The following is a 13,660-nucleotide window of genomic DNA, read 5'->3' on the forward strand; positions in this document are numbered from 1 at the left end:
GGTGGCGGTAGTGCGCCATGTCCGTCCATACACGGCTGGAGATAGATGCAAGAATCACTAATGCAGTTACAGCAGTGGTTCCCTTTTTGTTTTGTTTTTTTACAAAAGGCTTCATAGTTAAAAGAATATTTAATGTAATATAAATAAATAAATAAAATAAATGACAAGAATATGTTGATTATAATATAATATGTCGAATATTATACTATACTATAGAAGTGTAAAGAAATTGGTGAAATAATTCCAAGTTCCCCAGATAAATTCTCTGAATGAGTTCCAATACCAATATAAGCGAACTATTTAGTATGTCATAAAAAGATTTAGGCCCAATCCCAACGTCCTCCCTAAAGCCTTAAACCCTGAATCCTCAGGGACTTAATGACGTCACCTGTTAAATGGTTGAGTGCGAGAGGCTGCGAGGCCTTGAAAGGGCGTAAATACGAATGAGACTTGATGAGCACTTTGATGCAACATATCACGTTACAACGACGTCGTCACAATATCTTTAATCCTTAATATTTCAGTGTAAATGAAATATGGAAGGCTGAACACCCATGTGCCTTTCTCTTTGTTTAACCTTTTTTTTTACGTCTCCGGCTTCCACACTTCAAATTTAAACCCTGACATTGCTATGAATTCTGGGTTATTCCCTCTGCAGAAATGTGCACTCACAGAAAGTGTTCCTTAAGGGCTCTAAATGTGTGCGAGAGAGCCCTCAATCACTTGACGATTTGAAAGTGGGACAGTCCTAAACCCTCGTGGACTTTGTGGGAATGCGCCTCAAAGGCTGAGAGTCCATGAGTGTGGAGATTGGGACCTTAGTGTGTCCCAATACATAGTGTGTCAAATGCAGTATGCCAACAAATACCAGGATGTACTGCATCCGGCTGCATGTTTGCAGTATGCAAGCCAGCGTGCATTTCTATTATTATCAAAATCTGTAATTAGTAAATAAAGTTGTTATAGAAATGTAGTGGAGTAAAAAACACAAGATTTCCCTCTGAGATGTAGTGGAGTATAAAGCAGCATAACATGGAAATAGACAAGTGAAGTAAAAGTACCTTAAATTCTACTTAAGTACAGTACTTGAGTAAATGTACTTAGTTACTGCACCACTGTTACTGACTATTATATAATAATAATAAGCAAACATCTGCATGGTGATGTTATCATTGTAACTGCAGCCGCATGATGTAAAGCTTCATCAAGATAAAATAACACTATTACAAGGTAATGTACGTTTTTTGGGGTATTTCGTTAGCTGATTCAAGAATCTACATTTTTTTGATAATATTTTGGCAATATTGTCTTAAAGAAATGAAGCCGACTCTGCAGAATAAATCCCTTCAGGACACTTTCCTCGACGGTTACAGTGGCTCTCCATCATCCCTACAACTCAAAAGATAAATAAAGGAACTGATTGTCAGTATTTAAAGTCTTCAACCATGTGATGCAACCGTGATACACACTACACACTCACATACACAGTCACACACACTCTCCAACTGAACAATGAGCGGGAGGCCGACGTGTGGAGTAAAAAAGGGCAGAGTGTTTATTGGTTCTCAGTCTTCACACCAGGCAGCGCATCACTCAGCTATGAGGTCACAGCGCTCGCCACAGTCATGACACAGACACACACACACGCACAGACACACACACACACACGCACAGACACACACACAGAGCCAGGTCGTCGCCCTCGGTAAACGGTGATGCTCGTCCAGATTCACATTGATTTTCCCCAAAAATCAGAAGACAAAACGCACTGAAAACTTTTCCTCTGGTCGAAACCTTCACCTCAACTGTTAAACAATTATTTCATGACCATTAAAAAAAAGAATGAAATCAGAAGGCAGCTTCACTCTAAACAGTTCATACAGGGCGAGTTGTGCATTTGTAGACAGTGGGGTCAATTTAAAAAGGAAACAACATGAAAACAAGAGATTTTTCAAACATCAAGTTTCTTTGTAACAACCCAAAATAATGTTAAACTGAACCGTTTGAACACTTTTGAACTTCCCGCTCTCATCCCAAAATAGATGATCACAGGGGTCAATCCAAGAAATGAGTCGGCTAAATCCCCAAAACAAGAAACACGTGTTTCCATTATTTTGACCACACACTGTACAGAAATGATAACAACAAAAAGAAAAGTGTGTAAACTCAGGTTACAGAGAGGGAAAACCTCACAAAAAGCGCTCAACATGATCTGGATAATTATCGATGGGCAACATCGTTAAATCCAAATAAACCTTCCACGACCGCTTCAAAAGGTCTGCTCGAGTTCAGAACTGAGAACTCAGGAAACCGAATCATCTCACTGCACATCAGCAAATAGAAAGAAGGGAAACGTGACTGGGATGCTGACTGTTTACATCCCAGCTCCTGCTGTTTACAATCCTTTTTTTTGAGACAGCATTAATTCTTGTTTAAGGCACAGTTCATACCAAAATAAAAAAACAAAAAACATTTTTTCTCTTACCTCTATAGTGCCATGTATCCGTCTAGATTGTTTTGGTGTGAGTTGCTGAGTGTTGGATATATCGGCCCCGTATGTTGGAGAGAAGGCCGAGACCTCCAACACTCGGCAACTTACACCAAAACAATCTAGAATGATAAATAACAACAGGAAAGAGGTCAAATATGTACATTTGGGGTGAACTGTCCCTTTAACTGCACCTAAATGTCAATATATTGCAAATGACAGCAGGTTAAGCTCCACCATCCGTCAATACACATAGATAAACAGCCTGTAACCCCCCCACCCCCACCACCACCACCCAAACTCTGTCTCACCCATTTCACTCAGACCCTCTTTGTCCCGCCGGCCCACCGATGAGACTCAAACACCGGCGATGATCAGCCTCCAGAGGGCTTCAGCTCTGGGATTTTTTTTGGCTTCAAAACAGTCTCTGCTCCCGTTGTGCAGCGAAGAAAAAAAGCCTCAGTGGACACAGACGAGCACCAGTTTCCACTTCCTCATCTTCTCACGGTGTCCCTCCTTTCTTCACACAAGCCAGCGTGGAGTTGTGGCGCGAGTCGGCCTCTGTGCAGCGTGAATTAAAATGTTTTTTTAGAAAAATAAAGAAGTGTGCACAGACGCACGAATGCATCCACATGCCCGTCTTTGGCTTCCTCATTCACTCGTCCACAGGTTCATCCGCTTCCATCTCTCCTTTAGTCAAAACACAAAAGGACTGAATGTCTCTTTACAGGCACGTAATTGTCTTTTGTCTCAGTTTGTTGTTGTACGTTTGACCGAAAAAGCTGAATAGTTGACTTGGACATTGTGTGTTGAGGGCAGTTTAAATGCAGAACACTGACTGAAGCACATCAGAGAGGATCTGTTCCCACCCCGTCTGTGTCTGCACACTGTAATACTAAAGGTGTCTACAGTCCACGTGGAGCATCGAAGGGATTGTGGGGGCAAACGATTGTGTAAACGTACAATGTAAACAGCTGTTTGAAAAAAAAAAGAGATTAGAATTTGATAAATATCACTGGGCGAAAAAGCTTCCCATCAGTGTCACCTCCATCATCCATTTGCTCACAACGAAGAAACAAAAACAGCAATTTGTGGCACCGTGAAACATCTGCACCGACTCCACCGCGGCTCTGCTCTTCCTAACGTTTCGTCAACCTGAAGAAAACTACGGTGACGTTACATCACTTGGCACTAATTATAAACCAAGGTGCTTATTCCAAATCAGATGTACGGGTCTAAAACTAAGCCGGGTCCTCGTTGATAGAATAAAAGGGCAAAAAACACACACAAAAGATTCAACATAACTTCTCCAAAGAAGGAGAAAAACACACAAAAAATGTAACATTCAAATTTAACAGACAAAACTACACAAGACGTGTGATCGTTTACTACATGGTAATACTGTGAAATGCACCCCCCCCCAAAAAAAGGAAAAAGAAACAACTACTAACAACAAAAAACATAAAGAAGATATAAAGTAGACTCTGCATGGCTCCAGCTAGCTTTGAATGTCCAGACCAGAGCTCTGACCACATCAAGCAACAAGAAGAAGAGATCAAATCATGGATTGTGAGTTCTCGTCGCTCTCTTCTTTTGGACTCTTTCACAGTTTCAAGTCTTTTAGTGTTTAGTGTGTGTGAGAGAGTGTGTGTGTGTGTGTGTGAGAGTCTGGTGAAACAGAGCGTCGGACTGACAGAGAGCAGACAACACTGGAGAACAAAACAAAAACAGGTGTGAACGAAATAAAAAGGATGAACTCTCGTCTACCCGACCGTGAACACGTCTTAGCTTAGACTCTGGGATGATCGTACCTTTGTGGATTTGCCGTCCCGACCTCAACCCCTCCCTCACCCGACGCAGTTACACACAACAACTACATACGTACACAACAGTTAGCGAGTATATGAGGGGAAAAAAAAGAGACACATTCAAGGAAGTGTGGGAATTGTTTCTGCTGGAATCGATTGCGAATCAGAGCCCTCAACGTTTACGCCGACGCGATCAAAGATGCGTGAGAGTGAGAGTGCGCCGTAGTTCGTCTAAACGAGCCTGTGACTCCAAGCCCAACACGTGTGAATGAAAAAGTGAACGAGTACGTTTTTTTTAAACGGGTTAGTCCGATGTGAGTGTGCGTCATGTGATTGTGTGTCGATTAAAATACAGAAATCTTGCGTTTGAGCATAGTGGGGGAGACACACAAAAAAAAAAAAAAAACAGAGGAGAGGATCGTTTGTGTCCGATGGAGGACCGTCCGTCTGAGAGGGAGGAGAGGAGTCGAACGGTTTCATCCGAGTCCTGGACAGTAAAGACAAAAAGACGCTGAGAGCGAATGGGAGACAAGAGCAGTGGTGCAGGTCTTTGTTCAGTAGTCAGTACGCCCCAAAACAGTCACTTCCATAGACGCACGCACACACACACACACACACACACACACACACACACACACACACACACACACACACACACACACACACACACACACACACACACACACACACACACGCACACAGGGTACTCTGGTTAAGGCAGTGGTGGCAGGTGAGGCTGCAGTGGGGCCGGGGCAAGAATCAGAGAATCGGCGGTCAGGGCTCATGGCAGTGAAAGCTCCCACTACTGATATAACACTCCTCCTCATCCTCCTCCTCATCATCATCCTCCTCTTCGTCTGTTTTCCCATCATCCCTCCCTCCTTCTCTCTCTCTCTCACTCTCTCTCTCTCTCGTCTTTGCTCAGTCACACTCCTCAGCGTCGGTCACTCGAATGACATCAGATTGGCTGGCACCTGGGGGAGAAAGAGAGTGTGTGGGTGAGGTGAGTGCTAAATAAGGTTAAAGAAGTTTCATTTAAAATGACTCATCGTGGTCCTGTTTTTGTACTATTCATAAGTTAAATTGATTTAAGCTGCGCCTTGTGTGATTCCAACACTGAAATAGTATCCGTCATTTCAAACTCTACTGGAAACTCTAAATGTTTCCAAACCGATCTCATTACAATGTTTGCATAGTTTTACATTCATAAATGTAAGTTAAACGTGAGTGTGTGTGTGTCAGTGAGTGAGAGTGTGTGTGTGTCAGTGAGTGAGAGTGTGTGTGTGTGACTGTGTGAGTGACTGTGTGTGTGTGTGTGTTAATGCAGCTTCGTACCTGTTGCCTGTTGCTCTGACAGGCAGCGCTCAGATGTTTGAACCACAGCAGGGCGTTCGTTCGGTTCCCTGCTTGGTACTTGTAGGTGTTACCTAGGCAACGGAGACAAACAAGAGTGAGAAGGCGAAGCCTCTCGTTTCCACCTGCTCTAAAAAAACACTCACAGGAAAGATGGCAGACGCCTCACTCGACCGTGGCCCGACCGGTAAAATAAAAACGAAAGAGTCACAGTGTGTGCGTGTGTGTGTGTGTGTCTCACCCTGCTCGGAGTCCGTCAGCAGGAAGACGTCGGGATGCTCGGGATCGTCGGCCTTTATGGCCATCAGACCCACCACACACACGCTCTTACTGGACGTGGACTTGAACTGGGCAGGAGGACAAGAGGAAACAAGAGTTTGATTTTCTTTCACATGGCGACTCTGTTCCGTCTAAATGCTACTTAAGAAGAAGAGGAATCGTTAACACAGGCTGTGTGTGTGTGTGTGTGTGTGTGCGCAGAGCCTGCATGTGCTCTCCACAAGGTTCTCATTAGCCGGTGAGTGACACACAGGACTGCAGTGATGTCATTGGTCTCATTATTCAATGAGTGCTACCATCTGTCTGTCCCCCCCCACTGCGTCACACTCCGTCCAGTCCCCACACACACACACACACACACACCCACACACCCACACACCCACACACATTCACTGTTTTCTTCCAGTTCTTATTGTCCTTCCTTCCCTCCTCTGAGCTCCTGTACAGTTTCAGTAAATGTTCCTGTCAAAGTGATGAAGTCCACACACACACACAAACACGTTTTTAATTTATGCCAAAACTACATGAAGAATCTGTAAATGTTCTCATTAGCATTTTTTTCCATGATTTACATTTCCTGTGCATACAGACTACAAAAAAAACAAACCACACACACAAAGAAGAATCACTAAGTGTGTTGCCCTGAGTTCATTCTGTAATGAAACCTTCTAAGTGAGTAAGTAATGGCTATCATGTGTCCTCTCCTTGTTAAACAGTGTTTTGGGGCTATTCCGTGTATTTACACTGATTTCTATCAACAGCTGCGGTTCACATGGAAGAAATCGGAGACTGCAGTTATGTGTCATCAGTTGTTGTCTTCGCCTGCCCAAAATAAACCCAACCTCTGAAATCTCTATCGTCTGCTGCAGAAACAGTCAGAGGACGGCGACTTACATGTTTCCTCTCAGTGGCCTTCAGGGACTTGGCGGGGTAGTAGTAGAGCTGTGTTCCGCAAAGAGCGACCCAGTATTTGGTCCATGACGCCACCTGGAGACACAAAGGTGAAATCAACTCCACTTCAGCCTGATTGAGTCAATGAGATGCCTCAGTATGGTCCTCATGTGCCATCAGACTGTGATATTATTATGTGTGTCTGGTTCTGTGCCGCATCGCTGACTAACAGAGCCGGGACAGATAAAGAGACCAGATTAGAAGAGGCAGAGCCAGGGAGACGGATCACAGGGGAGAACACGGTGCGGTTTGGGGGGAATTTAAAGTCCTCGCTTGTCTGAGCTTCGTTGGATGACCGGAGAATAATTATGCAACATTTGCATCTTGTTCCATAAACACTGAAAGCTGTGGAGACGAAAGGCCCAGACACACCAAACCGACATCAAAGAACTAGTGGCGCCAGTGTCTTGGCCAAAAAAGCTGCACTTGAACACAGAGCAGAGAGCACAGTCAGCGGCCGAACTAGCACGTACGTCCTGCGCCCGCACGAGAGGAAATAACTCTCCACACCAGCAGGTGGCGGTAGTCTGTGTCGGTCATACAAGAAGGGGAAACTCTCGCTCAACACTTATGTCGTTGTGAAAATCGTCATCGTGTATTTGAACGACCAGATGAGAGGAAAATGAAAAATGAGAAGCGCTTCTCTGCGTGTGGCCTCTTCTCTTTAGTCGTTTGCTGGCTTTCCTCAATTCTGTTTCTCTTCTCGTGCAACGATTTGCTTAAACTGAAACGATCGGAGTGATTTCTCTCACCGACGGACTCAACATGCTGAATTGGCTAAAAGCCTCCAACACAATCGTAAGGCCAACAAAGCTAAGGTAAAAAAACGCTCACGTGTGTCAGGGCCTTTATATGAGGAAAATAAAGAAAGGTTGAAGCACGTAAACGGAAAAAAAGGGACAAAGTCAACCTGCTAATTAACAGTCTTGGTGGTGCCACCAGGCAGACTTCTCCTGATTGTAAATGTTTTTTTCCAGATTGGGAACATTTCTTTAAAACCTTGTTACATCATCAAAGAAGCTCGAACAAAAGCAGTGGGGGGGGGGATGAGGAAAGAGGAACGGACAGAAACAAAGATGTTCTGCAAGTTAAGGAGTCCCTGAGGCCTTCAGACAGCTTTTACTGCCCATCTGCTCCTGGACAGTAAGTAGGAAGGTACAGGTGTATGAACACCAGTATGGATATGTGTGTGTGTGTGTATGTGTGTGTGTGTGTGTGTGTGCACGTGATCTCACTGTTGGTTTCTTGCCCTCCTTGAGCACAGTCTTCCTCCTCAACACCCCCTGCACTGTGACCGCTCCGGGATACAAGTGAACCGCGAGCTCCGCTGACTCCGCTGAGCTACAACAACAGGACAAAGAAAAAAACATTACGAGCTGTAAACGCAACCACACACGCGCCCACACACAAACACACACACACACGCACGCGCACGCGCACGCGCACACACAAAAATGCATGTTCTCAAGCACGCCAGATCAAAATCAAGAGATGAACTAGTAGTAAAAAGGCTGACGCAATCTGCAAAGCCACCTTAAACTCTGCTTCCTTAAAAGTACTTTTTTTTTAATCTATTTCCGTCTTGCTTTTACAGGACTGAATTTCACAGACATAAATCTGAACACTGGTATTGGCAGAGAGAAGAGCAGCGGTGCACAAGGTGGTGTGCAGATTGTGTCTGTCTGGAGGATCAGAGCAGGAAGCCCAGTGCAGGAGCCCAGTGAAGCCTGGTGGAAAAAGAGAGAGAGAGCGAGAGAGAGAGACAAAGAGAGAGAGAGAGAGAGAGAGAGAGAGAGAGAGACAGATCGCTCTCTATCCGCAAAACGGACACTTTTATATGCAACGTCTCTGAGAATTGGCTTCAGTGACCCTGAGGAGTCTGTTCCTCTCTACCTCAGGAATGAGGATGCAACCGTTTGTTTCCAGCAACACATGGAGCTCGATGTGACTGTGGAAACTTTTCTTTTTTTTTTTAGCTCCAAGCTGTGAAAATATCTTGGAAATGTATCACAAGAAGAAGTCCAGGTTGACCGTGTGTGTGTGTGTGTGTGTGTGTGTGTGTGTGTGTGTGTGTGTGTGTGTGTGTGTGTGTGTGTGTGTGTGTGTGTGTGTGTGTGTGTGTGTGTGTGTGTGTGTGTGTGTGTGTGTGTGAGAGAGGCAGACATGCAAGAAGTTTAAGAAAAGCAAAAGGTGGATAATAGACTGATGGTACGCAGCAGAAGATGAAGAATCATGAGCTCAGACAGATCTTTAGCCCTACACCTGATTTCACCAACACACACACACACACACACACACACACACACACACACACACGTTTACCACCACCAGCCTATCCCAGCACTACACACACACACACACACTCTAAGCACCAGCACACAGCGGCCCCCCTTTGCAAAGGACTGAGGGGCTGTGAAGTGAGGACAAGAGAGGGTTTGGTTCAGCTCAGGTTGGTTCCGGTCGGGATGTGTGTACCTGCTGGGCCTCAGGACTCCTCTGTAGGGGATGCGGGCCACGCGGGTCACTGGGCCCAGAGAGTGATAGAACCGAGTCCTGTTCAGAGTAGGATAAGACAGGATAGAATAGGGGGGGGGGGGGGGCACGGGACACTGTTAAGGCTGTGAGGGTGTTTTATTTCTGGTTGGCTGGATGAAGGGAGCAGTCGTTTGGTTAGAGGAGTTATTGATGAATGTGTGTTTACAGGATTATTCCAACAGTTTGAAGAAAATGGTGTATTTTCAGGCCAGTTGATTGTTGAACTGGTGAGTGAGGCTACGGACACTCGTTTGCACAGAGGGAGTTCTGGTTAGGAGGGGTTTCAATGTTACGCTCGTCATAAATGTCTGCAGAGGCATCTGTGAGCAGCGGGGTGGAGGCGTGGCGGCTCTCGCTGCAAAGCGGAAAGCAGGGCAGGGCGCGGCATTCGTGCGCAAGTTTTAATGGCCGATCATTTTCGCGTAGCGGTGTCTTGAGGCCAGAGCTTTGAAAATGATACAATCACATCGGGAACGGGGACGGGGGGGGTGGGTGGATTTTATGATCTTACACGTGGATGTGATGGAAAGAAAACAAACACTGCAGACACGAACGTAGCAACCTTACCTCTCAAACGCCGGCCAGGACACCTCTTCGCTGAGCTCAGAGCCCTCGCTGCTCCCTGTGGACGGATGCAAACCGTTTACACACTCATTGAAGATACAAACTGTGCATTATGGTAATAAGTATATACACGTGTGAGTCTTACCGAGTGAAATACCACTAGACAGCGTTGAGCTCTCTGCTTGTCCCCTGGTGGGACTGTGGCTCTCCATCACGCTGTCGTCCAGCAGGTGCCGAGAACCAGCGTTGGGGAACGTGGCACTTTTAAACTCCACCGTATTCATCTTATGGATAAAACTACGTGGACACAGAAGGAAAAAGTAAAGAGGTAAAGATTTCTGCTTCATGACTGTAGATGCTTTTATGCATCATAGAACGATGAAAATACGGTCCATCTACAGTACCTCATAGTAATACAAACAAAACAAAGCAAACTGACTTGTAGCCCAGGCTGTGGCACTTCCTGTGTCCGTAGGGCAGCAGGTTCCTGGGGGAGGGCGGTGTGGCCGGGACTTTGGTTCCTTCGGCTGCTATCGAACATTTACGGCCGCAGAGAGGAGACGCTGCCGCTTCCTGGCCTGTAGGTGAGAGAACAGGGAGGGAACGTGAGACGGTGTAAAGTGTGGACGTAGTCTCCGTGACGTCACCCAGAGGTTTTCTGGAGAGTCATTGTGGCTCCGGGTGGTCGCCATCTTGGTGGTGCCAACTCTGCCTAATTCCCAGAAAATACCCAAAAATGGGCAAAGGGGTGGATTGTCAGTGGAGCTGAGGCGGGCTACGAGGAAGACTGCAAGCGTTTATCGACCTGAGACGGCACCCACCTGTCACTCAAAGTAGCCACGCCCGTATTTATGCACAACTTAAAGCCGCAATATACTTTGAATGGGGTCGTTATGTAAAAGTGCAGCCCCTGTAAAGTCATCATGAACAGGGAAATTAGCTACAGAGACCAAAATCTCTGCTGTAAAGTTTTTCACATGGAGGTTAATGGGAATTGACTCGCTTTGGACTCAGCCTCAAGTGGTCAATTTGAAGAATTTGGATTTTTCAGCACTGGAAGTTGCCGCTTGGGAGGAAAGGATGAAAGTACAGCTCGGGAAGAAGAAAGGAGAAAAAAAAAGATGATTAACAGGTTTAATACGACACTTAACACCCAACGTACCCACAAGATCCTCTTTGGAGGCGTTTGCTCGTGGTGTGCTGGTGCCTGGCTCAATCTTCTGTGACAACCTAAATAAAAAAACATAGATTAATCCATCAGCTTGAGTTCATCCTCTGAGAATTCTTCATCATTAAAAAAGAAGGATGGGGATAGAATATTTTTAGGGGAAAAGAGACGAGCACTCGAAAAACTATTTTTGATCTTCCTGGCAGGAAAATTGCTCCTGCGACGTCCAAGTTTGGTTTCTTACTTGTAATTGTCGTCCTCCACAAACTTCTGCAGCTCCTCGATGTACCGGACTGAGTTGAGATACTTCTGCACGTGAGGCAACACCAGTACATCTGAAAGACAAACATGTCATCTCAAACTAACAACATATCCAGGCTGTAAAGCATGTCTGGAGTGAGGATAGAAATTCACTAATAATGTGAAACTTTATTAATTATTACAGAACATTTGTACTGTAATAATTGCTACGCAATTGGTGCTTAAAGTACCAAAAAAAAAACCTTTACATGAAAAATGTCTTTTTAGGAATAATGACCCAGTTACTCAAGATAATCCACAGACCTTGTTGTGAGCAGTTTCATGCAGGAACTATTTTCTTTCCACCAAACTACACCCGGCAACCGTATCACCGCGCAGAAGGAAGCGTGCATCTATACTCAATACCGCTCGCTTACTTAGCACCTCTGAGCTAGCTAATGTTACAGCTCAGTCGAAGAGGACGCCATTGTTGTTTACATGTTCATGAGTAGATGTACACTTCCTTCTGCGCGGCGATACGGGTGGCGGGTGTAGTTTGGTAGAAAGAAAATAGTTCCTAAATTAAACTGCTCACAGGGTCTGTGGATTATTGTGGATTATGGGGAGTAACAGTGTCTTGATTTCTGGACAGACACATCTTTTTGCTGCTTTGAGCACCACAAGCTGAATACCATCTAGGTCCATCATATTAGAGAGATAACAGACATCTCTACGGCAGATATCTAAAAAACTCTGCAAATCACACAAAAACAATCTGATAAAAAGCACTAAAGGGAACAGGACAGACTTTGACTGTTGAATGCTTAAGAGACTCTTTCATTGCGTCTCCATGGCCACAGAAAATGAAGTGGCCGGGCTTTGATACAGAGACTCCCTCCTCCTTTGTGCCATTTCTTTGTTCTTCCACATGACGGACATAATCAGACCTCAGGGTACAGTGAAAACGTGTAATGCCATTCGTGAGCTGGCTTCCTCACACACATGAAAAGCTAGAGTTGGTTTGCTGAAATTCTCATTACATGCTAATGAATGTGATGCTCTAATAAAAGTAGAAGGACCGCCTCCCGGGTTTATGCCTCTGCCAACCAGTCATGTTGCAAAACGGTCATAATTAACATACAAATTGTTGAGTTACGGGAGTAAAAAAAAGACGTGTTTTGTGACCAAATTCTAATCGGTTCCACCTTGAGTGTGAGCGGCCGTTTGTGCCAAATTTGAGAAGATTTTCTCAAGGCGTTCCTGAGATATCTGGTTAACGAGAACGGACCAGATGGACGGACGGCCGGCCAACACAAAAACTAAATGCCTCCGGCCCCGGCTATAGCTGGCAGAGAGGCATTAAAAAGGAAAACATTGTGGTATTTGCGGCTGTGTCATTCGGGCATAATTTACTTATTGGCTACCTTCTTACACGCACTCTGCCATCATCAGAGTCTTCTACACGCTGCTAGCTTGACAGCTGTGAGTACTAACAACAGCCATGTTTGTTGTTTATCATCATCATGATCATTTTGAAGGAGTCGCTTTGGAGGGAGGCCTGAAAATATGTGCCGTAAGTGTGTTGCTGACTTGGCAACTTTCTCCCTAGATTTATCGAGCTTCAGGTCAGCAGCGTCCATTGAAAATGACTCGCAGCTTAACTCACCGTAGGTACAGGATCTCTGCAGGTCCGATATGATTCTGAGAATGTTGTTCATCAGGTTCGATCTCTGTTCGTTCTCCAGGATGCTGCCCGTGGAGGGATAGGCCGAGTCTATGTAGGTCAGATCGGACAGGTACATCCCTGAAATAAAGCAGAAAAAGACGCCACATGTTACATCTCGTTCTTCCTCTCATCCTTGATTGAGTCGAGGGCCCGAATGAGGACGCCGTCCATCTGTCGGAGGCGTTTTTCTAAAACAGCGGCGAGGTAATCGGGTATTTTCATGCCCGAACACGGAACGCTCAGCTCATTAGAAAGCAAACACGAGGCTGGACATCGCAAACAGGGCCAGTGTTTTGTTGGTGCCTGATGCAAGCTGCAGCTGTGGATCTCACGGCGTGAAGACCAGCTGGTGATCACAGACTGCTTGTTTGATGTGAAGGAGACAAAGAACCCTGCACAGACTCTCATATTCGCAATAATTTGCTGAAGTTTCAAGCAGACCTTCTTTTTTTGATTTTCTGTCCTGATCTGCTCCCCATGGATCCACGTCTAAATGCCTTGGAGTCGATGATTGATCTTCTTCAGCCTTTCCAACTCAAGTCCACCCC

General features: G+C 45.3%; 1 protein-coding gene across 1 annotated transcript in view; it reads right to left on the bottom strand.

The window, feature by feature from the left end:
- Window positions 1–1,539: 1,539 nt before the first annotated feature.
- The window catches only part of ralgps2 (Ral GEF with PH domain and SH3 binding motif 2), a 51,370-nt gene continuing 39,249 nt past the window's right edge, over window positions 1,540–13,660 (bottom strand). Inside the window, exons 8-19 of the mRNA XM_079157260.1 lie at window positions 13,053–13,190; window positions 11,391–11,481; window positions 11,141–11,208; window positions 10,418–10,556; window positions 10,124–10,275; window positions 9,982–10,036; window positions 9,355–9,432; window positions 8,115–8,220; window positions 6,823–6,915; window positions 5,891–5,996; window positions 5,632–5,723; window positions 1,540–5,270 (exon numbers count right to left, since the gene is read on the bottom strand). Of these exons, the coding sequence (XP_079013386.1) occupies window positions 5,241–5,270; window positions 5,632–5,723; window positions 5,891–5,996; window positions 6,823–6,915; window positions 8,115–8,220; window positions 9,355–9,432; window positions 9,982–10,036; window positions 10,124–10,275; window positions 10,418–10,556; window positions 11,141–11,208; window positions 11,391–11,481; window positions 13,053–13,190 (1,148 nt within the window). The 3' untranslated portion in view covers window positions 1,540–5,240. The remainder of the gene's footprint in view (window positions 5,271–5,631; window positions 5,724–5,890; window positions 5,997–6,822; window positions 6,916–8,114; window positions 8,221–9,354; window positions 9,433–9,981; window positions 10,037–10,123; window positions 10,276–10,417; window positions 10,557–11,140; window positions 11,209–11,390; window positions 11,482–13,052; window positions 13,191–13,660) is intronic.

The sequence above is a fragment of the Pholis gunnellus genome (genome assembly GCF_910591455.1).
Source record: "Pholis gunnellus genome assembly, chromosome: 4".
NCBI classification, from domain to species: domain Eukaryota; kingdom Metazoa; phylum Chordata; class Actinopteri; order Perciformes; family Pholidae; genus Pholis; species Pholis gunnellus.